Source organism: Hemiscyllium ocellatum, chromosome 33 (assembly GCF_020745735.1).
Source record: "Hemiscyllium ocellatum isolate sHemOce1 chromosome 33, sHemOce1.pat.X.cur, whole genome shotgun sequence".
Taxonomy (NCBI): Eukaryota; Metazoa; Chordata; class Chondrichthyes; order Orectolobiformes; family Hemiscylliidae; genus Hemiscyllium; species Hemiscyllium ocellatum.
This window is the reverse complement of record NC_083433.1, coordinates 7,920,512-7,934,582: the sequence shown is the minus strand read 5'-3', so window position 1 is coordinate 7,934,582 and position 14,071 is coordinate 7,920,512. Positions and strand designations below refer to the sequence as shown.

Genomic DNA, 14,071 nt, shown 5'->3' with positions numbered 1-14,071 from the left:
TCTCAATTTCCAACTGCTGGTACAGCGATACTGAAATTTCAGTCAATTATCAGTACAGGCAGGCTCTGGGTTACAAACAAATTCCATTCTTGTTCTTTGGTTCTTCAAACAATCCATTACCAGCCACTAATGGTCCTCATTAGCAGCTACTTATTCTCCCAGGCTGACCATTACCCATTTCTTCTCTGCACAACTGTTTTTCTCTCTCTCTGGGCTCCGTCTCTACCTATCATTTAATCCTCCCCCCTTCCCCTACCTCTTCTCCAGCAGCAACTTTTTCTTCACACAGAGGCTGGTGCATATATGGATTGAACTACCAGAGGAAGTGGTGGAGGCTGGTACAATTACAGCATTTAAAAGGCATCTGGATGGGTATATGAATAGAAAGAGGGATATGCGCCAAGTGCTGGAAAATGGGACTAGATTAGGTTAGGATATCCAGGCAAAAGTGAGGACTGCAGATGCTGGAAATCAGAGTCTAGATTAGAGTGGTGTTGAAAAGCACAGCCTGTCAGGCAGCATCCGAGGAGCAGGAAAATCGATGTTTCAGGCAAAAGGCCTTCATCAGGACATTTTCTTGCTCTTTGGATGCTGCCTGACCGGCTGTGCTTTTCCAGCATCACTCTAAGCTAGGTTACGATATCTGGTCGGCATGGGCGAGTTGGACCGAAGGGTCTGTTTCCGTGTTGTACATCACTATGACTCTATGACTGTATGTATATCAACTCTTTTCCCTGTTCTGAAGAAGGGTCACAGGACCTGAAACATGAGCTCTGTATCTCTCTCCACAGATGTTGCCAAACCTGCTGAGTTTCTCCAGCAATTTCTGGTTTTTGTTTCAAAGTTCCAGCATCCCCCAATTTTGCAGTTCTCTTCTGCTCAATTATACACTGATGGACATGATTCTCAATTGGAATTCCTTCTACCCAGAAACATCATAGAATGGTTTAGTCACACACCTCATACTTCTGTCTTTTCAGCTTCTCCATCAGGTCAAACTTCTCAGACTCCAGCTGATACATCCAGTCCCACAATTCCTTGGCTTTCTCCCTGCACACCAACATAAATAAGAAATGTGGCATTATGCTGAGTAAGTAGGGCCTTGCAGAGGCCAGAAAGGACCATGGTTGGCCTCCTTGAGCTGTGTTGGCATCAGGGTAATAGCCATTGGCCTCAGTGCATCTGGGTAATGTAGAGATGGGGAGGAAGGAAAGAATCAGTGAGGATTCTTGTTGCTGATTGCCTACCAGGGACACTACTGGAATGATTCCTTCCAGAGTTGAATGAGATGCCGTTGCCCCTTGTCCAGGGCCACACATGGAAAATGGCTATTTGAGGGTTGCAATTTTCCTTACATCTGTGCTCAGGATGTGAACGTAATTGGGCCATGGTCATCCTTGAGATGGTGGGGATGAGACATCTCCTGGAACCACCGGTGTTGGTGTGCCACCCCCACCCCTCAAACTTATTTATGGAGTGATTGGATACAATTGGATGGGTCTGCAAAGTAATTTCCGCGTCATTGACGTTGCTGTGGTTCTGGAGATAATCACCGTGATTCTGGAAGCTTCCGCCAATCAAGAGCTGGGGACGGCACAGGGGTGGCCAACCCCGAAGGAGGAAGTAACAGGAGGCCTGACCATGACTCTAGGAGGTTGGCATCCTCAGGGGTGATACCTTTGGGTTCCAGCTGTGTCCAGGCAGGTGGCCATGACAGAGTGGAAGGAGGAGTCTCTTGCTTTATCCTCTTCTGTCACCCCCACTGACCACAGCACGTTAAATTGACTTGGACATTGTTTGAATGGCTGACTGGAGACCTCAGTCAACATGGGAATGTCGTCTTTATAAGCAACTTAATCACGCCTAATGGGTGGCCATTGGCTGCCCATCACTTGCCAGTGGGTAGTCAACTGGACCAAGAGCCAGTCTCTTTTAGGATCATGGAGAAGGACCAGAGTGAAGGCCAAATACGAGTTTAATCCACCGCCCACAATAGCCTCTTCCAAAACGTCAGTGCCCAGGAATGGGAGGTGAAACATCTGAATGGCTTTACCTCACTTTCTCATCATTGAGATGCTCAATATTGAGGGGTTTGCGTCTTTCTGCCAAAATTTTCTTCTTCATTTCTCGGCCTGTTTGCCTTTTGCCCCTTCTCTGCTCCACCTGTGTGCACACAAAAAGAAGCAGTCATTTCTTCCTCAGAAGGTTGGCAATGCACTGAGTTTACAGTTTGACATCCCAGTGTTCAAAACTGTCCGTGGTCCCTTCCTTTCCTGTAAATCTCCTTCAGTTCTACAACTCTCTGAAATTCCTGCACCCCTGCACTGTTGCTGTCCTGACTCCTTGTTTTCCACCATCTTGACTGGGCTACAGGGAAACCTTCGGGTAAAAAATGAGGTCTGCAGATGCTGGAGATCACAGTTGAAAATGTGTTGCTGGTTAAAGCACAGCAGGTCAGGCAGCATCCAAGGAATAGGAAATTCGACGTTTTGGGCATAAGCCTGATGAAGGGCTTATGCCCAAAACGTCGAATTTCCTATTCCTTGGACTCCTGATGAAGGGCTTATGCCCGAAACATCGAATTTCCTATTCCTTGGATGCTGCCTGACCTGCTGTGCTTTAACCAGTAACACATTTTCTACAGGGAAACCTTGCCAGAAATCCCCAAGCCACAATCATGGTTAAGACTTCACCATCCAATGAGCATTTTCTGATTTCCAGCATCTATACACACTTTTGTACCTCTTGCATTTTATGTTCAAATCATGTCACTCCTTCCCCAGGAATCCCCAACTTGAAGAAATTCAGCTGTTCTCTGCAAAGACCTATCCACTTTGTTGGAACCAGTTCCATCTGTTTCTCATTTCAATGAGAAACCATTAACTTCAAGAGGGGTAATGGCGCCATAGTGGTAATGCCATTGGATTAGTGCCCGAGGTAAATGTCCTGGGAGTTCAGCTTCAAATCCTACCGTGGTGAAAGTGAGGACTGCAGATGCTGGAGATTAGAATCGAGAGTGTGGTGCTGAAAAAGCACAGCAGGTCAGGCAGCATCTGAGGTGCAGGAGAATCGCGTTTCGGGCAAAAGCCCTTCCTGATGAAAAGCTTTTGCCCGAAACATTGATTCTCCTGCTCCTCAGGTGCTGCCTGACCTGCTGTGCTTTTTCAGCACCACACTCTCAATTCAAATCCTACCATGGCAACTGATGGAATTTGCTTTCAATTAATAAAGCTTTGAATACATATTTAATCTCAGAGATGGTGACTATGGCAACTATTGTTGTGAAAACCCATCTGATTCACTGATGCCTCTGAGAGAAGGAAATCAGCCACCCTTTACTCTCAGGCTATGGATGGCTGGCGTACGACGCAGAGTGATGTCAACAGCATGAGTTTGATTCCCGCATCAGCTGAGGTTACTCTCCTCCTCAACCTCTCCCCTTGTCTGAGGCATAGTGACCCTCAGGTTAAACCACTCCCCAGGTGTCCCTCTATAATGAGACAGCAGCCTTATGGTCTGGTGAGCTTACGGCAACTTTTCCATGTGACTTCTGACCTGTAGCGATGCTGTTGACTCTTTACTACCTTCTGGAATGGCCAAGCATGCCATTCAGATCAAGGGCAACTCATGCTGTTCCTGCTTGTGACACCCACATCCCTTGAAAGAGCGAAGTTAAAACGCTGAAAGGTTTGCCACTCTCTGACTCTCTCTTTCTCTCTCCTCAGATTGTGCCTGACCCATTGGGTGATTTGCAGCATTTTCTCTTTCCATTTCAGACAGGCTCCCATCTAACATCCTACAGCAACAAGCAATTCGACTCCTCGATGAAAACCGCACTCCTCCTAATACACTAGACAGGAAGACAAAGTGAGCTGAAAATGTGTTGCTGGTTAAAGCACAGCAGGTCAGGCAGCATCCAAGGAACAGGAAATTCGACGTTTCGGGCCAGAGCCCTTCATCAGGAATGAGGAGAGGGTGCCAGGCAGGCTAAGATAAAAGGTAGGGAGGAGGGACTTGGGGGAGGGGCGATGGAGATGTGATAGGTGGAGGGAGGTCAAGGTGAGGGTGATAGGCTGGAGTGGTGGGGGCGGAGAGGTCAGGAAGAAGATTGCAGGTTAGGAGTGCGGTGCTGAGTTCGAGGGAATGGACTGAGACAAGATGGGGGGAGGGGAAATGAGGAAACTGGAGAAATCTGAGTTCATCCCTTGTGGTTGGAGGGTTCCCAGGAGGAAGATGTGGCGCTCTTCCTCCAGCTGTCGTGTTGTTATGTTCTGCCGATGGAGGAGTCCAAGGATCTGCATGTCCTCAGTGGAGTGGGAGGGAGAGTTAAAGTGTTGAGCCACGGGGTGGTTGGGTTGGTTGGTCCGGGCGTCCCAGAGGTGTTCCCTGAAGCATTCCGCAAGCAGGCGGCCCGTCTCCCCAATATAGAGGAGGCCACATCGGGTGCAGCGGATGCAATAGATGATGTGTGTGGAGGTGCAGGTGAATTTGTGGCGGATATGGAAGGATCCCTTGGGGCCTTGGAGAGAAGTAAGGGAGGAGGTGTGGGTGCAAGTTTTACATTTCCTGCGGTTGCAGGGGAAGGTGCCGGGAGTGGAGGTTGGGTTGGTGGGGGGTGTGGACCTGACGAGGGAGTCACGAAGGGAGTGGTCTTTGCGGAACTCTGATAGGGGAGGGGAGGGAAATATATCCCTGGTGTTGGTGTCCGTTTGGAGGTGGCGGAAACGACGGCAGATGATACGCTGTATACGGAGGTAATCCCGATGTGGCCTCCTCTATATTGGGGAGACAGGCTGCCTACTTGCGGAACGCTTCAGGGAACACCTCTGGGACGCCCGGACCAACCAACCCAACCATCCCGTGGCTCAACACTTTAACTCTCCCTCCCACTCCACCGAGGACATGCAGGTCCTTGGACTCCTCCATCGCCAGAATATAACAACATGACGGTTGGAGGAAGAGCGCCTCATCTTCCTCCTGGGAACCCTCCAACCACAAGGGATGAACTCAGATTTCTCCAGTTTCCTCATTTCCCCTCCCCCCATCTTGCCTCAGTCCATTCCCTCGAACTCAGCACCACCCTCCTAACCTGCAATCTTCTTCCTGACCTCTCCGCCCCCACCCCACTCCGGCCTATCACGCTCACCTTGACCTCCTTCCACCCACCACATCTCCATCGCCCCTCCCCCAAGTCCCTCCTCCCTACCTTTTATCTTAGCCTGCCTGGCACCCTCTCCTCATTCCTGATGAAGGGCTCTGGCCCGAAACGTCGAATTTCCTGTTCCTTGGATGCTGCCTGACCTGCTGTGCTTTAACCAGCAACACATTTTCAGCTCTGATCTCCAGCATCTGCAGTCCTCAAATTTTACAGGAAGACAAAGTGAACCTAGCCGTTGAACATTTGGAGGTTTGTTATTAGATTTTTTTTATTGGATTCCCTACAGTGCGTAAACAGACCCTTCAGCCCAACCAGTCCTCCGAAGAGTAACCCACCCAGATCCATTCCCCTCTGACTAATGCACCTCACACTATGGGCAATATAGCATGGCCAATTCACCTGACCTGCACATCTTTGGACTGTGGGAGGAAACCGGAGCACCCGGAGGAAACCTACGCAGACATGAGGAGAATGTGCAAACTCCACTCAGACAGTCACCCGAGGCTGCAATCGAACCTGGAATCCTGATGCTGTGAGGCAGTAGTGCTAACCACTGAGCTACCATGATGTTTGAATGGAAACATTCAAACTGGTAAGGCCGCAATATCATTGCCATTCAGCAACATCAGGGTACTGTTCAGTTCAAAGTATTTGCCATTGCAAAGGCCCTACCTTAACAAGGTACCCGCCATAATGGGCTCCCATGTTAGACAGCACTTTTTTCTTCTTGGCATCATCCTCTGCACGTTTCTTGGCCTCTTCCTCCTCTTTGCGTGTTTTTTCTTCCTGTTTCCAGAAAATGACATGAAATGTTTAGGTGTACATTGTGCATGCAACCTACAGTGACGAGTGCACTGAAGCATCTCAGATATTACAATGGAAGAAACAAAACAAAGTCAAATTGGAGCTTCAGTTGGGGATGGGGAGATGATAATGAACAAGCTGATTAAACAATAGGAGTCTCAGGAGACCGTGAATTGTGTTAAATGCGACTGATTGAAAGGTGACAGTGAAGGAACAAGAGATAAAAAGGACTCACAAGCAATCTCGCTTGGCGGTCACGCTCCTTTTCTGCACGGTATCTCTGCTGTTCTGCTCTCTCAGCTCTCCGGTGTTCCTAGAAGTTGAAGAAAAACATCTTATAGTCCTGTCGAAAAGTTAGAAGCTCCAGCCATTGGCTAAGGCTGACAGCTCCAGTGCTGCTAAGCTGGGAAAAAATGTTCATAGGAACATATGAATAGAAGGAGGCCAATCAGCCCCTCAAGTCCTGCCTGCCATTGCATTAGATTATCTTAAATCATGATTTGGGCAGGAAGCAAAAGGAAGGGAGGAATTTCTTTAGCAGAGATTGGCAATAACCTGGGTTTTTTCTTTTTACGAGGGTAATGGGAGCATCAAATGATCTCAGATGGAAATTGGAGAGGCATTTCAGGGAAATAAACTTGAAGTGTTCTGGGAGGGAGCAAAAGATAGAACTCATTTGAGTTATTTGTAGAGAACCACCATGGACTGAATGGGCCCAAATGGCCTCCTTCATCATACTGACTCCATGGTGCCAGTTAATCACCTTAGCTCAATGTTACTTAATAAAATGTAGTTTGAATTGTTCAATCCAGCCCCAATCACGACAGTTTTGAAGGAGGCAGGATTCCAAATTTCCATTAGCCATTGTGTGAAGAAATCATAGAATTCCTAAAGTGTAGGAGCAGGCCATTTGGTCCATCTAATCCACACCAACCCTCCGAACAGCAACCAGCCCAGACCCATCCTTCTGACCTTATTCACTTAACCTTGCATTTCCCATGACTAACCCACCTAGCCTATATATCCCTGAATACTATGGGCAATTTAGCATGGCCAGTCCACTTAATCTGAACATCTTTGGGCTGTGGGAGGAAGCCAGAGTACCCAGACAAAACCTACCCGAGGCTGGTATTGAACCTGGAACCCTGGCACTGTGAGGCAGCAGTGCTAACCAGTAAGTTATCATGCTGCCCCAATCCTCACATCAGCTCCCAAACAGCCAAGCTCTAATTTTAAAGTGATGTCCTCGTGTAGACATAAAAATCAGTTGTTAGGACTTAAGAAAAGAGCCTGGAGAGACACAGAACTTGCATATAACACTGCCTTTTGCATTCTGAGATCCTCACAAAACAACACATTGAATTGTTTCAGGGACAGTCACTGCTATGTCAGTAAACTATGGATCACGGTCTCAGGATAAGGGGTTGACCATATAGGGCTGAGATGGGGGGGACGTTGCTTCACTCACAAGGCTATGAACATTTGGACTTCGGTAACCCAGAGGACACTGGTTATTTAATCCAAGACTGAGATTATTAGCTTCAGAGAATCAAGGGTAAGTAAATGGAGAGAACAACAATGATTTTATTGACAGAGAGCATATGGAAAGACAGACTTGATGGCAATGACCTCCAGCTCTTTCTACATGGTTCAAGGTCAGTGAGACAAAAGATCTTCCCTCTACTTGACAGCTGCAAAATGAAGTCAATTTGGTCAAGTTGAACCCAGTGTGTGCAATCACGCCACAGAAAGAATTACTCATCAGGGATGAGGCTTTCTATTTTTATGTATGTGGGAGTATGCACAATAGATCGAGGATTACGTACCATGTTAAAACAGCTGCAGCTTGACTGCAACAGTATGCAACCCTCCAAGGCCTAGGAGAGGGTATGGGGGGTGGAAAATAGACTAAATCACTGGGTATTAGCAATTATGACAGCAAAATCACTGTGGGCATGTCAGTGAGGGAAGGCCAGTAAAAGGAAAGGCCAAATTATATCTCAGGGCAATCCAGATCTGGTCTGGTTTTGTCTTGACATTTTGTGCTTTGATTCTGTAATATTAGGATTGACATCTATCCAGTGACCTGCTCTGTTGACCTTACCACAGTATCCAGACAGATACACATAACCAGAAAGCACCCAGATTTCTCCTCCATCTATGATGCACAGTTTCATGGTTGTAGGATGTCCTTGGCGCATTTCCCAAGTGGCCATGTGTCATACCTGAGCCCTGAAGTGTGTGTTAACAAGCTATTCAACTTGAATGGGCATTATATCCACACCCTAACCCATTCTCTCCATGTCTTCACCCAGCCTGGAACTCTCTGCCACAGAAAGTTATCAAATCCAAATCACTGAATGTTCTCGGAAAGAAATCGATACAGTTCTTAGGTCTAATGGCATCAAAGAGTATGAGGATAAAGTAGACATAGGATACTGTGTCCAATGTTCAGCCATGATCATATTAAATGGCGGAGCAAGCTCAAATGACCAAATCATGTTCCTATTTTAGAAACATGGAAAATCATGTAAAACAAACATTGGCCCAGCCAGTGATGTCCACATCCCATGATTGAAGAAACAAAGAATCCATCTCCAATTGCCTCCTTCTGTCAAATGGCTCTTTCCTCCTACTTCCAGTCATTTTTAATAAACAAGGGTCTGACAAAGAAAATGCATAATCTGCTTCAGAATGTTGTTCCCAGGTTCTTTCCAACAGACACCAGGAAACTAATCTTCAATTCCTGGAGACTTCAGGCAAACCCTAATGAACAGTCTAGCCTTAAAGTATTCTTACAGTCAATGATTATGTTCTATAGTTGAACCAAGCTCTGCAGGATCAATTAAAGATGGGGAATAAACATTGGCCTAACTTGTAATGCCCACATCCAACTAAAAGCAAATGCTCATGAACAAAACGTGGATATGCATCATCACATCCCAAAATGGGTAATAAAGAATGCAATTAGAATAATTCAATCCCTCCTGTAGGAAGCAGGCCATTTGGCCCATCAAGTCCACACAACACTCTCAAGAGTGTTCCACCCAGACCCAACCTCCCACCAACCTATCCCTGTAATCCTGCATTTCCCATGGTTAATCCAGCTATCTTGCACATCCATGGACACAATGGATAACAGTGCTTCTTCACAGGGAATGAGAAAGACAGAGAATTAACGCTGGGAACAAATTCAGAGACAGAAACAAAAACTGTTCTGAAGGATGGTCACTGAACTCAAAAAGTTAACTCTCTCCAGCGATGATGCCGGATCTGTTAAGTTTCTCCTATAATTTCTGATTCTGTTTCAGATTTCCAGCCTCCAAAGTTCTTTGTCTAATTTTAGAGCAAATTAGGAGGCCAGAAATTATCCAGAATCACCAAATGTGCTTTGAATTAAGGCTGACAGGTTCTTTTTTACTGGGGCTAATAGTCTAGGATTTACTAGGGAAGTCCTGATTATATAATAGATATATTTATGTGTAAAACATTTTCCAGGAATTGTCCTGGTTTCTTCGATTCCCACAGGCAGTGTGTTGGAAATGCTGAACTATGGGTCATGAACAGCACTTACAATTCTCTCCTTCAAGGCAATCAATTCTTCCTCGTCCCTTTTCCTCTGCTCAAAATGGGCTTCAATCAGAGTCTGAAGTTCCAGGAGATCTTTCTCCATGCGCTTCCTGTAAATATCCTACAAAAGGAGGAAAAGAACAATAAGTAGATCAAGGCTCAGCAACCACAACTGAGAGCTTTGTCTGGAAGAAACTGCAATGGGACGTTGTAAGTAACTTACTAAGGGGAGGACTTAATGTGGTCACCTTTCCCCCCTCAAGGCTTTAAGATAACCTTTTGTTCTTTTGTCGCCATTCAGGATATCAGCATTGCTCTCTTTCCAGAGCTGCCTGCCAATGCACCCATTTTCTTCAAATGCAAAGACATCTCAAAGGCAAATTCTGCTGCCTCACATACAGTGCAGAAGCAGGTAATTCAGCCCATCCAGCCTGTGCTGGTGTTTAGCATTTTCTTTCCTCTGGATCTCATCTCATACTATCAGCACCTCTTTCTATTCCTTTCTCTATCACATGCTTATCCAGCTTGAATGCTTTCAAGATGGGGTTAGATATGGTTCTTAAGATTCCCCAAATCCCTCAATTTCCACATTTTCCCTATATCCTTCAATCTCCACCTTCTACCCTTTTCCCTCAATTTCCGCCTTCTCCCCTCACCCCTCAATCCCCACCTTCCCCCCAAATCCCTCAATCTCCACCTTCTCCCCATATCCCTCAATCCACCCCACTTATCTTAACTCACAAATCCATACCTTCTCTTCATATCCCTTAAGTTTGACCTTTGCACATTCTCCCCCAATCTGTCAATTCCCACTTTTTCCTCATTTCTTGATAGATCCCACCTGTCCACCTTTTCTCCTTCTACCTCAATCCCCACCCTATCTCCATATCTCTCCATCCCTGCATAAGAAATTTCTCATTGTATCCCTCAATTCCCTCATTCATCCCAAATCTCTCAATTTCTACTTATGCTGATGGGCTGAATGAAGGGCTTTTGCCAGAAATGTTGATTCTCCTGCTCCTCAAATGCTGCCTCACCTGATGTGCTTTTCCAGCACCACACTCTCGACTCTGATCTCCAGCATCTGCAGTCCTCACTTTTGCCTGATGGGCTGAATGGCCTACCTCTGCTTCTACATCTTATGGGTTTTATGCACCTTCCCTCCATTTCTCTCAGTCTTCACCTTCTAACTACATCCCAACTACTGACCTTCTTCCCATATCCATCAGACAGCACCTTGGTCAATCTTGACCACCTAACCCAATAATAGAAATTGGCCAATCATCACACCAAAACCAAAATACTGGTGAAAACTTACATCGAAATCAACCCTTTCTCCATCAGGGATCTTTGGACCAGAAATCTGGGGAACAACGAGCCTAAGACAGACAAAAGGGAGCATTAAATCACAGTCGTACAGAGCAGAAACAGACCCTTTGGTCCAACCAGTCCATGTGAACATAATCCCAAACTGAACTAGTCCCACCTGGCCCATATCCCTCCAAAGCTTTCCTATTTACGTACGTATCCAAACATCTTTTAAATGTTGCAACTGTGTGCACATCCTCAGGAATTTCATTCCTCTGCCACCACTAATGAAGTCACCTTCAACTGTGATGTCTCGTTGCTACAGTTTGCACCCATTTGGGAGTAAATATAATGAAACCTGGCATTCAAAAGACTTTGTAGTTGGATGTCAGGCTGATTCTGATGTCAGTGGAGACTAATATCGAACAGAGTATAAAACTAGCATTCCACCCAATCCTATGGGTTTCCTGTGGATTGGCTTGGGTTGAAGTTATCTCATGTCTATCACTGCCTATACTTGTTTGCATTGTGGTCTGCAAATATGAATGCTGAAAATGTGTTGCTGGAAAAGCGCAGCAGGTCAGGCAGCATCCAAGGAACAGGAGATTCGACGTTTCGGGCATAAGCCCTTCTTCAGGAATTTCTGAAAGATTCTCCTGCTCCTTGGATGCTGCGTGACCTGCTGCGCTTTTCCAGTAACACATTTTCAGCTCTGATTTCCAGCATCTGCAGTCCTCACTTTCTCCTTGAAAATATGAATGCACTCATTTTTAATCTCTCAGTGAATCATTTTCCCACCACAGTCAGCCTCACTCATCTATGCTGGAGGAGGGACAAGTAAAAACAGGAGGCATTGACTACTGTGCGAGAGAGAGTGGAAGTCAGACATGGATGGGCTCAGGCTTCATTATGAGGCCTTCTGCAGTCAAGTTGCCTGTTGACTGTCACCCATCAGGGATCAGAAATGAAGGGTACACAGTTATCCAACTGAAATGAGGCCCTGACTAGAATCAATTGTCTCCAGAATAGGAAGGTATGAGGTGAAAGAGAGGCCAGGTCCAATGCTCGAAAGTTTCAGAAATAGCAGAGCCCTCATCAAGTAGAGCTGTCACTCAGTAAATATTCTATAAATGGAAGAATTAATTTATCTCTCACAACATGTATTTTGATATTCCTCCTGCATGATCTCTTAGGAGGCAATTCTTACTGATTTTTAATTCACAGTCTCTCTGAGGGACAGACTTGAGTGAATGAAAGCTTAAGCATAAATTGAAGATCCTTACTTTGGTCTGGGCCGTTCTTCTTCTTTGAGCAAGGAGGGATGAAAAGAGAAGCAGCGTTAATTTTTGGGAGAATTGCTTCTGAATCTCATTCAAAAAACAGCACTCATTAGAAACTCTTTGAAAATAACCAATATTTCAGAGGCCTGAAAGCTGGTGGAATTCAAGTTCAATTCACTGGTCTGAAATATAAAGCTAGTCTCAGTAATGATGCCATGAAACTACTCTGGATTGTTGGTTCACTAATGTCTTTTGGGAAAGAAAATCCTGTCATCCTTACCCGTTCTGACCTCCAGATCCACAACAATGTGATTGGCTCTTAACTCTCCTCTGACATGGCCTTGTGTGCCACTCAACTCAAGGGCAACTGGGGTTGGGCAACAACAGCTGGCCTTGCTAGTGATGCCCACATTCCATGAAAGAATAAAGGAGAAATTAGTAAGCAATCAGGAGTGGGCACCCTGCCTGTTCTACCCACTCTATAGCCCAGACTACATTGACAATAGCTCAGCAGTGGACCCAGCTTTGGTCTGGGCCATTCCTCTTCTGTGAGCAAAGAGGGGAGAAAAGATAAAAAGTGTTAATTTTTGGGAGAATTGCTTCTGAATCTCATCCAAAAAGCAGCACTCACTAGGAGCTCTTTGAGAAGTATGAAAGGGACAGGCTTCACACAGAGATTGGCACATTGCTGTTATCTGAAATTCCAAAATGTCATTATAAAACAGAGGGGATATGTTCACAAATCCTTTTGGCTAACATTTCAGCAGCACCTGGTAGCAAAGGGTCACTGTGTGTGCCAGAGATGGGTTACATGATTAATGTACCATGACAGTCTGAGCCTGGTCTGAAGGCCGTTCCCAATCAGATAATACAAAGCGTTGGCCCCCATTGTTTTCCGAGTTTGAATCACACCAGTCGTGAACATTTGTTGTCAGTAAAGTGATTCGCTGAAAGTACCTTTCACCACTTGGTTGGAACAACTGAATTCGAACCTGCCCTTGAACAGGCTTAAACATTTCATAGATACTGTGACGGACTTTATAAACACACCACCTCCCTCCACTCCACTCACAGAGAAGAAGAGGAAACAAGAGCATTAGAAACAGATTTAGTTATTTTGCGTTTAAGACTAAATGTGCAGAGGAACAAGCTCGAGTGGCTGAATGTTTTGAGCAGCGTGCAGGGATGGGCATGAAGACTTCATTGGAATGAAAGGTACCTCAGTGTCAGGCTCCCAGTGTCAGTTGCAGACAAGTCACACTCACAAGGATTAAGTGGGATTAGTCTATTTATGTGTCTGTTAGTTCATCATTGTACATTCAGGGTCATCTTGTGGGCTTGTCAATGTCATTTGACCATAAATTGGTTGTCATGGTTGCGAAAGTGTGGAATAACATAACAGGCATAATGTGGGTGGGTAGCAGAATGGTTATGTTACTGGGCGAGAAACCCAGATGAATGTTATTGGGGGTGGAAGTTCAAACCTTGATGGCTGGACAAATCTGAATTCATTAATAAATCTGGAATAAAATATGAGAATCTACACCAACCCTCCAAAGAACATTTCACCCAGACCCATCTCTTGTACCCTCGCCCTGTAATCCTGCATTTCCTATGGCTAACCCACCTAACCTGCACATCTGTGGATACTGTGGGCAATTTAGCTTGGCCAACTCACCTAATCTGCACATCTTTGGACTGAGGAAGGAAACCTGAGCACCTGGAGGAAACCCACACAGACACGTGGAGAATGTGCAAACTTCACCCAGATGGCCAAGTGAGACTGGAATTCAAGGTGGGTCCCTGGCATTGTGAGGCAACTGTGTTAACCATTGAGCCACTGTGCTGATCAATGGGCTTATATGTGTTAAAAAAACTAATGCATGGTCACCTTCAGGTTTCTCTCCAACTCTTGTGAAGGTGTTAGATTTGTTTCACAATTGACTAATTG

General features: G+C 45.7%; 1 protein-coding gene across 1 annotated transcript in view; it reads right to left on the bottom strand.

Annotated features, from left to right (window-relative positions):
• Positions 1-14,071, bottom strand: part of LOC132831195 (troponin T, slow skeletal muscle-like) — a 42,177-nt gene that overhangs the window by 14,364 nt on the left and 13,742 nt on the right. Inside the window, exons 5-11 of the mRNA XM_060849209.1 lie at positions 12,124-12,145; positions 10,851-10,911; positions 9,537-9,653; positions 6,198-6,275; positions 5,831-5,944; positions 2,054-2,163; positions 960-1,050 (exon numbers count right to left, since the gene is read on the bottom strand). Coding sequence (XP_060705192.1) covers positions 960-1,050; positions 2,054-2,163; positions 5,831-5,944; positions 6,198-6,275; positions 9,537-9,653; positions 10,851-10,911; positions 12,124-12,145 — 593 coding nt within the window. The remainder of the gene's footprint in view (positions 1-959; positions 1,051-2,053; positions 2,164-5,830; positions 5,945-6,197; positions 6,276-9,536; positions 9,654-10,850; positions 10,912-12,123; positions 12,146-14,071) is intronic.